Raw genomic sequence first — 14,321 nt, 5'->3', positions numbered from 1 at the left:
TCACTCACTCACAAACTCTGTAAGTACATATTAACAGCTATTCAGAATCCAATGTTAGTAGCCAAGAATACAAATTTTAATGGATGCAGGGCTATCACACAGGGGAAAAGCAGGGGCAGAATATTTCCGTGTAGCTTTCCTTTGTCTATGCTGGACTCCCTGACAAGAGCTTGTAGTTACCCACATACACTAGCATCCAGAGGAGCTGGAAAACTAAGTTTTCGCTAAACTACTGTTTTTTAGACTCAAATCTCATACCACCATTCTGATATATCATTCACTAACAACCTATGGCCTTCAACTTAACAATGTTTACCAACATTGGGTTTTTCTGATTCTTAAATTTGATATTACAAAGCCACATCCTTAATTGTGAAGAGTAAACAAAGTCTGAGCTCAAAAGTCCCTAAACAAATATATCTGTTTCTAGTTTTTCAGCACTGTATGATGCCCACATCCTTCCGCAAGCCTACTAGCATCCTGTGTTTTGGTTCAAAAACATCAATTCGTCAAAATATCAACTGTACAAGTTCAGAATGGGAGACATGTGGCTCATCAGGAGCAAAAAAGAAGTTGGTATTTTTTTTAAACCAATAGTAAGCACAGTGTTAGTTAAGAGTGTGAATTTTGACTGCCAAGAAAGCTCATGGGATCTTAGAATGAATTAGTAAAAGTAAAGAATAAAAGATATTCAACTCCTACTCCACTTTCTACCGATCAGAATTTTAAGTATGAGTCCCACATTTTAAGAGAGATATAATCAAAACCAAGAATATTCAGAAGATAGTGACCCAAAAACTAGGTCATATGAGCTGAAGGAAGTAGGTCTGTTTAGCTCAGAGGAGAGGACTCAGAGGAAATATCATGGTTAACTTCAAATATCTCAAAGGATATCATACTAAAAAAATGGATTAGGATTTTTCTGTATTACCTCAGAAGGCAGAGACAGTAACAAAAGGAGACAGGTTTTCACTGCTATTAAATTATCCAAAGATAGAAAAGAAAGCCTCAAACGGTATGTTTAATCTTTTTTTTTTTTTGAGGAAGATTAGCCCTGAGCTACCATTTGCTGCCAATCCTCCTCTTTTTGCTGAAGAACTGGCCCTGAGGTAACATCCATGTGCCCATCTTCCTCTACTTTATATGTAGGATGCCTGTCAAAGCATGGCTTGACAAGCAGTGTGTAGTCTGCACCTGGGATCCAAACTGGCAACCCCAGGCCGTCGAAGTGGAACATGCGAACTTAACTACTGAGCCACCAGGCTGGCCCCAAAAGGTATGTTCAATCATTAAGGATACCTAAGTACTAGGGACATATAGAGGGAATCCAAGAAGAATGGGCAGTTGAAATAATTTTTAATCCTTTCAACTCTGAGATTCTATCATTCCATGCTCACATACATTCCTCCAAATATTTAAACCTATAGTATGAAAACTTATATGTACTAGAAATTAGTTAGCACTCAACTCTTATCTCACCATATTCAGACCAAACTCATGCAACAATAACCTATCAAGCCAATTATTTACAATAAATAACAGCACTTACTTTTATTTGCACATTTGATGAAGTATTTGACCAAACTACTGATTTCTTGCATCTTTTTCTGCCTGCCGGCTTGTGTTGAGGCTGATACATTTGGTTTTGCTGTTCTCAGATGTTCTATTTCTTTCTGAATATATTTCTGTAAAAATCTTCAAAACAACAAAATGGAATTTCAGAAACTCATTAAATGCTTAAATTATTATAATAGTTTCAAAAAACTCTTCATGCCATCATAAAAAAGCATCTTTTAAGCCCACATTGCTTTAATGCACCAGTTAAATGAAACAATTAAATCTCTCTTTCATGGCCTTAGCCCCACAACACCAATTAGAATTCTGGTCTGCAAAGCTCTTAATCTGTAACCTCCATGATTTTCTATTACTTTACTATCTACTCTTTCATTTTATTATTAAAAGCTTGCAATGCTATTAAGGGCTCTCAAATCTCTCTCACCTCTTTCTGTTATTCTATACATGACCCACCTCTTTCCTAGGTAGTTGGTAATGTTTCTAACCTTTAAATGAAGCCTGCCTCAAAGATACCCATGATTAGTTGTAAATGCCAGTTACATAGTTGGTTTACCTGATCAGCTTATGCAAAGTAGTATTCATCTTTAGTTAATAACTATATTTGTGGTATCTGAAATAAACTAACCATAGGAAAAGAAGCGTGCATTTTTCATGTTATCCACATTGCAATCTGTAACAGTCAATAGTACCAAATAAGAGCTAAAAAATAAAATACATTTTCTGTTCTAAACACTTAAGAACAAGTAAATACACATTCTTCCTCTTGACTGCAAAATGTTGCTCCAAGTTTCTCAGTATTCCACATTAATATTAATTTAAAATATTCTCTTTCTTGTTTTACATCTAAAATGCATCAACTCTGTTTGCCACTCCAGTCCAGGAATCAATTGTGTCTTTCTAATGCCTAAGTTTTGTTTTTTTTAACTGCATTAATATGGAATTATTCTAAAATTCCTTTTACTTTTTTGTTATAATTTAACATATGGGAGTTACTTAGAGCAATATTTAAAGATGTCAAAGTAATAATAAAGCACTTACTATAACAATTTTGTTCTCCAATTTGAAATAAAGTCTTATGAACTAATTGATATGAAAAGAATTCTTTTTTTTTTTTTTTAAAGATTGGCACCTGCACTAACATTTGTTGCCAATCTTTTTTTTTTCCTTCTTCTCCCCAAAGCCTCCCAGTATATAGTTGTATGTTCTAGCTGTGAGTACCTCTGGTTGTGCTATATGGGACACCGCCTCAACATGACCTGATGAGTGGTGCCACGGGGCCAGCCCTAGGAATTCTCTCTAACCTTGAGTGAGATACCTAAGACATTTTACTGAAGAAATGATTTAAAAATGTTAAGTTTTTCTATATGAACATCCTTTAAAAATTATCCTTCAGGTAAATATTAAGGACCAACTTCAAATGCAAGGCACAATGGTATACAGGGAGCAAAGATAAACAAGACTTACATACACAAAAAAATACTATCACAACAGAAACACAAATGAAAGAGGAAAATAAAGACAGTAAAAAAAATTAGAATGGAATACCTAAAAACAGCATCCCAATTCAAATATTTTCCTTGTTTGTTATCTAAATGCTGATCTAACTGTTTAACAGTTTCAGGATCGCGAATCAGGCGCTTAAATTTCTCAACTTCTTTCTGAAAATTAAAGAACATAATAATCAGTTACCAATCATATACTTGTTTCAAAGAACGATTAAATTTAAGTAATTTATTACCCTTCGTTCTGTAGCTCTATCATGTCCTAGTTGATGGCAGCAAATAAGCAGATCATTAAGTGCTAGACTCATGGTTCAGAATTTTAGAAAACATATCACTGTCTGTAAAAAAAATATATATATACACAAAATTATTTCAGACTGGTATTAATACATTGTTAGATCTAACTGTATAACTATAGGCATATTGTGATCAAAGGTACAATGATTTTTCTTAACATTTCCTTATTTAAATGAGATTTTCCTAGAATACATCAAAACAAAGCTTTAAAACAAAAATGTGTGTTTTATGGGCAGTACCAAGATAAAAATATGAAACGCATAATTTACTTCATTGCTCTGATACCTCTTCTATGAAACATGACGTTTAAATTGAAACATAAAAGATGAACAGGGGACAGCCAGGCAAAGAATAAGGAAAACAGCACTTAAGGATTTAACACTGACCCACTGAACTACACGTAAAAGCACCCTTTCTTAAATGTAGTGACTCATCAGTTTACTGAGCCAAAAGCTTAAATTGCTTATGCTTTGGAATTGATATGTAGGAGGTTATCAGAGATAGTAAGCCTTGCCTAGCACTTACATCTCAATTGGCTTTATGGTTCTCATTTAATACATAAAAACAGGAGGAAAATAATATTCCTGTTTTAAAGGGAAATTACATGCTATAGCGATATCCCTTGCAAATGTCAAATGTCAACTATATCTTACTATATCTTAATGCCATTGCAGTATGCCTCCTCCATTTAGGTTTTCTTATATAATCAAACCTTCCTTTAAACAAAAAATCTTACAAAAAAAACATTTCGGTTTAGTATTTCTGAGCATTTTTACAAAGCAGCTTTATTTTTATTAGTTTATAAACAAAGAAAAAATGTACATATGTATGTTGATTATATCTACATGTATACAGATCTCAAGAGCAAAAAAGGTGGGGAAAAGTCCTTTTCACATCCATTCATATAAATTCTACTCAATCTTTCAAGATCAAGTATGTTTCTCTGCCCCTGTTTAATCTTACAGAATCTTAAAATTGGGAGGAATTGAGAGACCATGTCAAATCTCAGTACAAAGGAAGAAATCCCTCCTACAAAATTATTGCCCTCTCTTTAAACTCTCAGTGAGAGCAAACTACCTAATAAGACTACCTATTTCATTGGCAGATAGCTCTAATTCTTTTCTCCATTTGTCTTCATTGGTTATTCTGATCCCTCTATCCCTTGTACAACCTCCTTTACTTACTCTGCTGTAGATTACAGGTTATTATTTATTTGATAGTCTTTTTCACTTGATAGTCCTTCTTGAGGACAAGGACTATCATTGTTATTTTTCCACTCCTTATGGGTTTATCTAGGACTCTTCCCCTTTCTTGCTTAATTTTAATTTAAAGCCATCTTGATTGACTCAATAAGGAAAATAAAATTGGGATTCTAACCAATGAAAATATCTTAACAACATCCAAAGAACCATCAAAGTAGGCACCTTTATTCCTAAATATACTATAAGACGTTATTTGTAAAGTGAAAAAAATGCATGTTTACTGAACATCTGATACTTGCATGAAGAGGCAAACTTTTTTTTTCTTTAAGCTGTGGCTTTCCTGCACTTCCTTTTGTCTCCTTCAAAGATTGATTATTTTCAAGAAAACAAAACAGTTCAGAATTATCTACATAAACAAGAGATGTTCATTCACTGATACATGCAACAATATTTACTGGGCAACTACTGTGTTTGAGGTACTATGTTAAGGATAGCTAAACACATAAAGTAAATAGATAATAATAAACTAAATAGGCATAAATCCTAACCTTGTGGAGTGATAACTAGTGAGGGAGAGTGACAATAAACAAATACTCTGATAAATCAATGCGTAATTCCAAATTGTGATATGACTCAAAGGAAACAAATAGACAATAACAACGGAGAGGATCATTTTTGATAAACTTTCAGAGAACACGTCACAGAGGAGGCTGCAATAAAGCCAAGATCTGAATGAACTGGTGCCAATCACAGACAGAGCTAGAGAACTAACAATTTAAGGAAGAAGAATAGCATAGCCAAAGGGTCCTAAGATGGAAAAGTGCATGGTTTATTGGAGGAACTGAAAGATGACCAAAGAACTAGAGAGTAGTCAGCTAGAGTAAGCGTGTCACCAGATAAAGCTGAATTTAATTAATATATTAATCCAGAACTAACAAGGTTCCACACCCAAGATGCAACTGATTTGATACCTATTTCCTAAGTAACAGCCTCTCAATTGACAAATTCAATGTTCCTTTTTGGACTTCAACCAAGTCAATCCCTTTGTAGGATTTGACCAGGATGCCTACATCCCACCTTCCTGGATACAATTTTGCCCTTGGCATGCCATTCTTTTCTAGTGTGGACTCTGTAGTCAGACTGTGCTCCTTCAAATCCTGGTCCTGCGACTTACAAGCTGTATAACTTTGGGCAAGTTAGCTAATCTTTCTAAATCCCAGTTTTCTCAATGATAAAATGAAAAACAACAACAGAAACCACGTCAAACAGTTATCTAAGGATGCATGTACATGTCTGACAGTGCCTGGAACACAGCAAATGCTCAATAAACGTTAGCAATTATCATTATTCTCTTCCTTCCTGTTTCATAAGTCTCTTTTGATGGTTTTTCTTCCACCCACACCTGAAAGAGAATCCTTGTCGCTTTACTTCTCACCCTATGTTCTCCCAGTGTGATCTCCTCCATTCCTATGACTTTTACACGCTGAAAATATCCAAATCTATTTTATTCAATGCCAAACCTCACTCTTGGGCTTCAGGAACCATCTACACTTTGTGCCTTTACATGCATTTTCCCTCCTACCATCCTCCGGGGAAATTTAACACTGCGAGGTCTCACCACAAGGTGAATTGATTCTCCCAGGCTGAGTTTCCACAGAACTTCATTCACTTCTCTACCATCACAGCACTCTTCTATCGTACTATCACCCTGAATTGTAATAGTCTTTTTACTTATCTGTACCTGGTGAAAACAGCAGCGAACGTTCTTGAGCGTTGACCACAGGCAAGGCTATCACAAGGAAGACAGTACAGCGAGGTCACACAGCCGACAGTCAGGATTCGAACTCCCGCAGTGTGTTTCCAGAGCCCATGCTCTTAACCACGCGTCTGGAGTTTAAGCCTCAACAAATGCTCGCTGATTAAAACTACTAATTATGAGAGAGAGAAAAAAGGATGATTAGTCAATTTATCTAGTTAAATCTGGACCCTAAAGTGACAGGGAAGTAGGCGCGTAGGAGGATCCAATTCAGGACATGAAGAAGGAAGTTCACGGCTAAGTCCGCTAGGGGCTCGCAGAGACGGCGGGAGAGGGCGATGAGGACAGGGCGCCTGGAAAGATGAGGTTTGGAAAGGAGTCAAGGGCCGCTCTGGAGGAGCGCGTGAGGAGGGGGGGCCGGGGGCTAGGACAGAAGAGCTGGGACACGACTGAATTCCCCCACGCCGACGCCACTGCGTTGCTTCCGCGCCCCTACCGCTGGCCTCGGACTGCCAGAGCGCAATCTCTGCAGGCAGCGGTGGCAGAAGCCTAAATCCCCGCTCCACTCGCCTTGCTCCGCGGCCACAGCAGCCTCAGCCGGGCGTCCATGCGCTATTGCGGCTTCCGGTTCAAACCTGGCGTGACCGCGCAGCGTCCATCTCGGGAGGAAGAAGAAAGGCACTGTCTGCTCATGCGCGCCAAGCAGCGCACGCCCTCCACTCTAAACACGCCCCCAAAACATTCCGCTCCTCTGGGGAAACGCGCCTGCGCCTTACCCACCAATGGCGTGCGACCTTGCGTTTGCGGCTCGTCCTTTGGCTCCTGCTCCTGCGCATGCGCCCCACCTCCCCGCCCCCTCCAGCCCCACCCCTCCAAATGTGAGGACGGAAATGACGACAGTTCCAAGGAGAATGGAGGCGGGTTTCATTTCGGCGCCTTTCTTTCTCGCGCGGAAGTGATTGGTTGGCGTGGAGCGAAAGAGGCGGGACATTTTGCCGCGGGTTCAGTGCAGCCACTGGAACCGGGAGATGCGGCGCAGGGGTTGTCGCTGTGTTGGCTTTTACCTGAGTCTTGTCTCTTCCTGCGGTTCTTTCTGCGGCTTCGATCATGTTACTACCTTCGGACGTAGCTCGGCTGGTATTGGGTAAGCGCGGACGCGGGAGGGAGAGATACTGGGCCAGGCTAAGCAGGACGAAGGGACCTTTGGGGCCAAAGGTTTTCCCTGGGTGGGGAAGCTTTGGGATTTTGCCTCCCCGCCCACAAGTTCAGGTTGGCGGTGATTATTCTTCAGCTGGGGGCTCGGGCAGTTTAAGCTTCTTTGTGTGTTTGTGGGGGGGGACACTGTCTCCTCCGAGGCTGCGTGGCGAGGGGAGGGAACACCTGAGGCCCGGATTCGGAGGGAAAGTCGGGCCTGCACACTTAATTGGGACCCCTGGAGGAGGGTAGTCTACGTGACGAACCGACTGCGTGTTCTTCCACCTTGGGCGCACTTTCCCTTGTCACAGCTGGGACCAAATTAGGAAAAATAAGGACTTCCGCAGCCACCCAGCTTTGTAGAAAGACCTTCCCAACGCCCTTCTCATAACTCACCCTTAGAACCACGAATTTGGGACGAGTGGAGGTGCTCTTTCCTCTCCATCTCCCTCCCCTTCTGCCCCCCCGGAATAAGTCGTCCCGTGTAGAGGTTTGAAATGCCATTTGCATATTTTAAAACAGGAGCCATTCTTACTGTTTTGACTAGCAAGAAATTTCACAGGGGAAGTGCCTTCCAGTTGAACATTTTTCTAGTCCTAGTTTTTCCTCCATTTGAGGCGGGTTGGTCTCACGGGCCGGTTGTCAGGATGTATTGTCTGTGTGGGAAACGGGTTTTGTTGTTTGTCCCCTGAAAGAATAGAGAGGATTGTACTGCTGGGAACGAAAGCCACGTAAAACTCAAAACCTGAGCCGGTGATTTAGGGACATTTACAGACATCATATGTGATGTCCCAGAAAGTAAATGGGTAAACATCTGTGATGAAGCTTCCTGTAGTATGTACAGCCGTTACTAACATTTTTTTATTGTTAGAAAAAACCATTTGTCTCTTTTCTTTTTTAAGTACTCAGCCCCATCCCCAAAAAATCATGTTGTGCGTGGGCTGTTGATAAGCACATTTTGCAGGATACATTAGAGTAACGGTTCCACTATCCGTTTTTGGAGAAACTAATGACTTAAGTTTAAACTAATATGATGTTGTTTGGTTAATCTTTTACCCACTTTATCAGAACTGAATATCAACAGTTAACCTACATCTGCATCTGTGAGAAATAACTGGCTATCTTGTAATTTCTATATTTGTTAGGCTTGTATTGAAACCAATCCAAAGAAGACTTTCACAGTGTTCACCATAGCATTGACATACTTTATTTTTTGCTCCATGCATATTGTTTGCTTAAGAATTTTTGGGTTTTGGCAGTTTGGTAATCTAGTTGAGTTTCAATAACCATAGTCTTCAACAAGGTTTCTCACCCTCAGCACTACTGACATTTTAATCCAAATAATTATTTAATATGGGGAGCTGTCTTGTGCATTGTGGGATGTTTAGCAGCATCTCTGGCCTCTATGAATAGATAGCAGCAGGACCCCACTCCTTACTGCACCCCTGCTCAGTTGTAACAGTGAAAATGTCTCCAGATATTGCCACTATGTTCCCTGGAGGGCAGAATCACCCCCAGTTAAGAACCACTGGTCTTAAGAAAGCAGTATGATTTCCTAACTGGAATAATTCACACCAACTTGTGAATTTATTCTCCACAAACCAGCTGCTCTGCTTGACTTCCTACTTTTTGTAACTGGTAAAAACTCCATTGTTTCTTAGCCTAAAATTCTTCTTTTTCATTTTTACATTCCATTTGTCATGGCCACCAATCCTAGCAATATGCCTTCCATTACTTCTCTTTTGTACTTTTATCATGGCCTCTCATATAGTCTTGCAGTTTATCTTATTTACTGTTAAACAAAAATCTGCCTAAAGCATTCACACTGCACCTTCTATTCTAAAAGTTGAAACAATTCTGCACTTACCAAAAATTTCAAGTTGTGCAAAAGAATATATAATTCAAAAAACACATTTCCCATACTCAACCCTCTTACGTTTTTCGTTGAGCGTTATGTATCTTGAAGTTCACTCAGCACATAGAGAAACTTAGTGGCTTAAAATATTAACAGTTTTGTTATTTGCTCATGATTCTTCTCTTATCAGTACCTCCTCCTCATCTTCAGCCCCTCTCTTGTTGTTGCCCCCATTTCCTCATAACATTCTTTCAGCAAATCTTTAGGTGCTTAATATGTTCCAGACACTGTGCTGGTTGCTGAGAATAGAGAAGTTAGAGTTCACGTAATTATATTTTTTAACTTACACACGCACACGCCAAAATACTCTCCTAGATCCCACCTCACATTCTGTCTAAGGCTCTGTGTCACCCTTTCACAAGTCAAATTTATTCAAAAACAATGAATTCTACTTAGTTGCTCCACTTCCTCGCCTACCTTTCATTCTTCGACATACTGCACTGACTTGCACCTCGCTACTCCATTTAAACAACCTTTGCTGCTCAGCTACATCCAGCCATTGCCTTGCTGGAATTTCTTTAGATATTGTACAGGCCAGAATATATCAAAGTGTTGTTTATTGCCTCTGAGCCACCAGTTTGGGTTTTATCAGTATGTCATACAGGACGCTCTGTGGAACTCATGCTCCCTGCCTCTCCTGCCCCATCTCAACTTCTCAACATCTGCTTTGTGCTCCAGGTATACCAGACTACTTGCAGTTTCTCCAAATATGCTTATGTATTCTGTTCTCTCTGCCTGCAATGTTTTTCTCCCTGTCTTCTTAGTACAATTGTATTCAAGGTTCAGACGTAATCTCTGAAACCTGTCCGAGCAGGTATAGTTAGTACTTTCTCCTTAAATGCTTCCATAGCATTGTATGTTACTTCTCTTATACTGTTACTATGTTTTATTGTAGCTGCGTGTTTACTTACTTTTTTTTGGTGAAATAGACATAAAAATGACTAAAATGGTTAAATTTTAAGTATTGACTTCTTTAGCATTAAGTACATTCACATTATTCTGTAACCATCACCATCATTCATCTCTAGAACTTGTTCTTCTCAAACTGAAACTTGTTCACCTTTGTATCCTATTCAGTATTCTTTTTTTTAATTTTAATTTTTTTTAAAAGATTTTATTTTTTTCCTTTTTCTTCCCAAAACCCCCCAGTACATACTTGTATATTTTTAGTTGTGGGTCCTTCCAGTTGTGGCATGTGGGACACTGCCCCAGCATGGCCCGATGAGTGGTGCCACGTCCGCACCGGCGGAACTGCGGGCCCCCGAAGTGGAGCACGTGAACTCGGCCACGGGGCCGGCCCCTATTCGATATTCTTAATCTGGGATTAATGGACAGGCTTCAAGAGTTCTGGGGCCTCCCAAAACTATCTATAAAGGTTTGTGTGCAGGTGAGGCAATTATGTGCTGGCGAAGGGTCCGAAGTTTCTTTAGATTCCTAAATAAGTTTGTTCCTTTCTGTGTGAGTCAGTGTCCATTCAGGAAAGTTGAAACCAATCTGCGTATTTAACATGGAGGGGTTTAATGAGCGAATTAGTTACACTGGTGAGAGAAAAGCTAAGAAGACAAGCAGCTTACATGAGCCAACTCATAGGATAGCAATAGCGGGAAGCCACTATGATAATCAGGAGGACAGTGAGAGATGAAGCAACCCAGAGGCTGGGCTCACTGTGTGGAAGATAGAAGGTAGACTTCTCTGGTGAAGGAGCAGTAGTCATAGAAGAGATTCTACCAAGGCAGAGAGGGAACAGGAGGAAAAAACCTGGGTTCTTCCACCTGCCCTCCAAACTCCCACCAGTTCTTCCCACTGTTTGAACCCAGCCAGAAGCCAGCTGACGTGAAACGTTGCTTGCTTGGGGTCAGGTTTCCTGTCATATAGTGCAGAGCAGGGGAAAGAGGAAGAATAGATTTGAAGACAAACAGAACCAGGACTGGCACACCCCTGAAATATCAAGAGCCCCTAGTCCTATTCACCTTTATATCACTAAGATATTATGGATATTTATTAAATAGTTACGAAAGTACAACTGTGATCATGACATTCCCCTTTCTCTACTGAATAATATATCATTTGTTCAGATTCTCTTGTTCCCTGCTGTTCATTTATTCAGATTCTGTTTATTCTTATTCTCTTTTTATTCATAATAATATAATGTTATTGCTGACATTTACTGTTGTTTATGGTCCTTACCCATTCTGTCTTTTCAGTTGTATCTCCAACTCTTCTCATCCAAACTGGGCGTGTTCCCCAAACATGCTCACCATATATGCTTTCCATCAGTTTTGTTGGGATTCCCCAATCATCCCTTAAGAGTCAGGTCTTCCTTGAAACATACGTAGTTTTCCCCAAGTCTGGTAATACTTTCTCCAGCCCTATCCTCTTGTGAAGTAAGTTGTATTGTCTTACCACCTTTGCTTTGTATTATAGTTATTTGCATATGTATCTTCTCTGTCCTAGTAAATCATAACTTCTTTATAGACAGAGACTTGGTTATTTTTGGAGCTAGTAGTATAAGGCACCTTAAGTTAAGTCTTCCCAAGAATTATTTACATTTTTTTAAGGTCATTAAACCACTGATATTTCTGGGGAATTATTAGAATATGTGAGGGAGATATTTTTAGGTAGGGGGATTTGCTGTCTCTTGCTTTCTTCATCAGGCTCCATTCTCTTTATCTTTCCGTCTCTATAAATAGGAAGAAGAGAGGGCAAACTCTTGGCATCCCAATTTCCAAAATTTGAGTACTCTAGATAAAGGATTTTATCTTTCTTGTCTTTTTCATTTTATGTTTTTCCTTCAGTCTATTTGTTACTCATTACTACCTCCACTGAAAAGCAGGCAAAAGACAGTATTATATTAAGAAAAAAAGAAACTCAGGCATACTTTCTTACCTATTTGACCTTTGTTAGTAAGTTTACAAAAAATATATAGTTATTATTAGCAAAAGTTGTTTGTAGGAATAAAAAAGAAAATAACTAATGTTGATTGAAGAGTATTATTTATTATTATTGTGATAAGAGATAATTGGTCCCTAGTTTGTATTTTCATTGTAACATTTTAGGTTTAGAATAGTTTGTATCTAAAATTTCCCTATTCTGAATGAGAATTCGTTATAATCAGGTACTTGTTGACATAAATGAGCTTTTTGTAGGCAAATAACTGGTTAGTTATATATATAATAATAAATGAATATGAAAGTCATCAACTATTACTTTACCACATTATTTTGGAACTTCTAGGATGAAAGTAAAGCAGAATGCATCGTCTAATTTAAAGTTGGAGCTCTAGATTGCCCAAAGTTGGGCATGTTTTTTAACAGCAGAAGATATATGTCTCAGATATTGCTATTTTAAGATCTAGTACAACTTTTAAACACTTGTTATAGAAGTAATCTAGGTTTTTAACAAAGCCTTTTCTGAAGTATATGCTGTGCAAAAATATAAGATCTTATGAGAAGCCCTAAATGATCTGATCTGTAATGATTCCTTTCCCAGGATACGCTAGCACAGATGACCATATTTTTCTGGGAAAGGTTAACTATATATCACTATATTCTCTCTAGGGCAGTGTTTCTCAACTTTTATTTCATTATCACACCCTTAAGGAGTATTTCTAGACTATTTTTCCTAATTGCCCCTCCTACATGAAATTTTAATGTCACAAATATACTGTTTATATGTTGTATCTAAATCATATAGACCTATTGTATCTATATGATTTACGCATAAAAAGAGTATTTTCTTCATTTGCCTCACTCCTCAGTACTGATTTTCACCCCATTGGGGCTGTGTCGTTCTTTTTGAGAATGCTTGATCTACAGAAAAGCAAAGCTACTTTAAGGAATTAGATTTCCTACCACCACCTGTTAGAAGTTCCAAGTGGTTATGAGTACATGTGGTGTAATTAGTACTTTTGAAACTCTCCACCATGAAAAGAAACTGTTTATTTGGTGTCTTCTGTTTAAATCTTGAAGCATATAAAGAAAAAGCTCAAACTGCCCTGATTCTAGGGTGACTCTAGTGGTTCATACATGTTTTAAATTTCTATATTCGTGAAATCCCAGTAGCATCCAACTTATTCCAAATAATGTAATTGTCAGAAAGCCAATCGTCAAAAAATGATTTCTTTTCAGCTGGCTATAGTTATATAGGGGTTTATATTCAGTTGTTTATTTGTGAAAAATTTAAAAAGAAGGAAAAAGCAATCTGTGTTTGATGCATCTAATTTCACATCTGAGGTTTTTCCATATCTTTAATTGTGAGGATGTTGAAGTAGTATCTTAGATAAAAGGTTTCTTCTAGTTTCTGAATGCTTTACCATACCCCAAAGGACAATGGTTTTTTATTTGTATTTTTATTTGTTTGCTCGTTTTTCCCTCTAGCATTAGTTAGCAAGAGGTTGGAAAACTGAATCATCAGCTATAAGTAGAAAGAAGTGAGTTGGTTCTCATATACCAGCTAGAGCATTCGCTAAAATGGGATGACAATTTCCTTGCTCTTTCCTTCTTATAACCTTCGTATATAATGACTTTTTAGGCCCTCTAATTAGTTTTTTTGACTTGTAGGGCCTGATTGCTTAAAGATACAGTTTCAGGTGAAAAGTGTAGAACCTTACAATTTTAGAATTCAAAGAGACCTTAGAAATAATTACCTTAGTTAAAATGCTTATTGACTATTATACCAGCATTGAGATAAGTATACTGCAAAGGCACGTATAAGGGGATCTACTGTCTAGTAATAGGAGTAGGTATATAGTGAGAGGATTCAAAGAAAGATTCTCTGAGGAAGTGATGGTTACACTAGATCTGAAGAATGAGTTGGAATTGGCTTGGCTAAGAAAAGATAAGCTGCCCAAGCAAAGGGACTAGAGTATACAATGGCCTTGA

The 14,321-nt window shown here is 38.5% G+C and overlaps 2 protein-coding genes across 5 annotated transcripts in view; one reads left to right on the top strand and one right to left on the bottom strand.

Annotated features, from left to right (window-relative positions):
* Nucleotides 1-7,079, bottom strand: part of ATM (ATM serine/threonine kinase) — a 123,995-nt gene extending 116,916 nt beyond the window's left edge. For 2 of the 4 annotated variants that reach the window (XR_011440277.1, XM_070272153.1), the window contains exons 1-5: nucleotides 6,903-7,079; nucleotides 6,318-6,504; nucleotides 3,314-3,415; nucleotides 3,121-3,233; nucleotides 1,550-1,695 (exon numbers count right to left, since the gene is read on the bottom strand). Coding sequence is in view for 3 of the 4 variants with exons in the window: in XM_070272153.1 (XP_070128254.1) it covers nucleotides 1,550-1,695; nucleotides 3,121-3,233; nucleotides 3,314-3,385 (331 nt within the window). In the remaining variant the exon portion in view is untranslated. 4 annotated transcript variants of the gene reach the window in all.
* Nucleotides 7,080-7,206: 127 nt separating this feature from the next.
* The window catches only part of NPAT (nuclear protein, coactivator of histone transcription), a 51,918-nt gene continuing 44,803 nt past the window's right edge, over nucleotides 7,207-14,321 (top strand). The window contains exon 1 of the mRNA XM_014741300.3: nucleotides 7,207-7,476. Within this exon, the coding sequence (XP_014596786.2) occupies nucleotides 7,440-7,476 (37 nt within the window). The 5' untranslated portion in view covers nucleotides 7,207-7,439. The remainder of the gene's footprint in view (nucleotides 7,477-14,321) is intronic.

The sequence above is a fragment of the Equus caballus genome, chromosome 7, assembly GCF_041296265.1.
Source record: "Equus caballus isolate H_3958 breed thoroughbred chromosome 7, TB-T2T, whole genome shotgun sequence".
Classification (NCBI taxonomy): domain Eukaryota; kingdom Metazoa; phylum Chordata; class Mammalia; order Perissodactyla; family Equidae; genus Equus; species Equus caballus.
The sequence above is the reverse complement of the archived record's forward strand: the minus strand, read 5'-3'. Positions and strand labels throughout refer to the sequence as shown.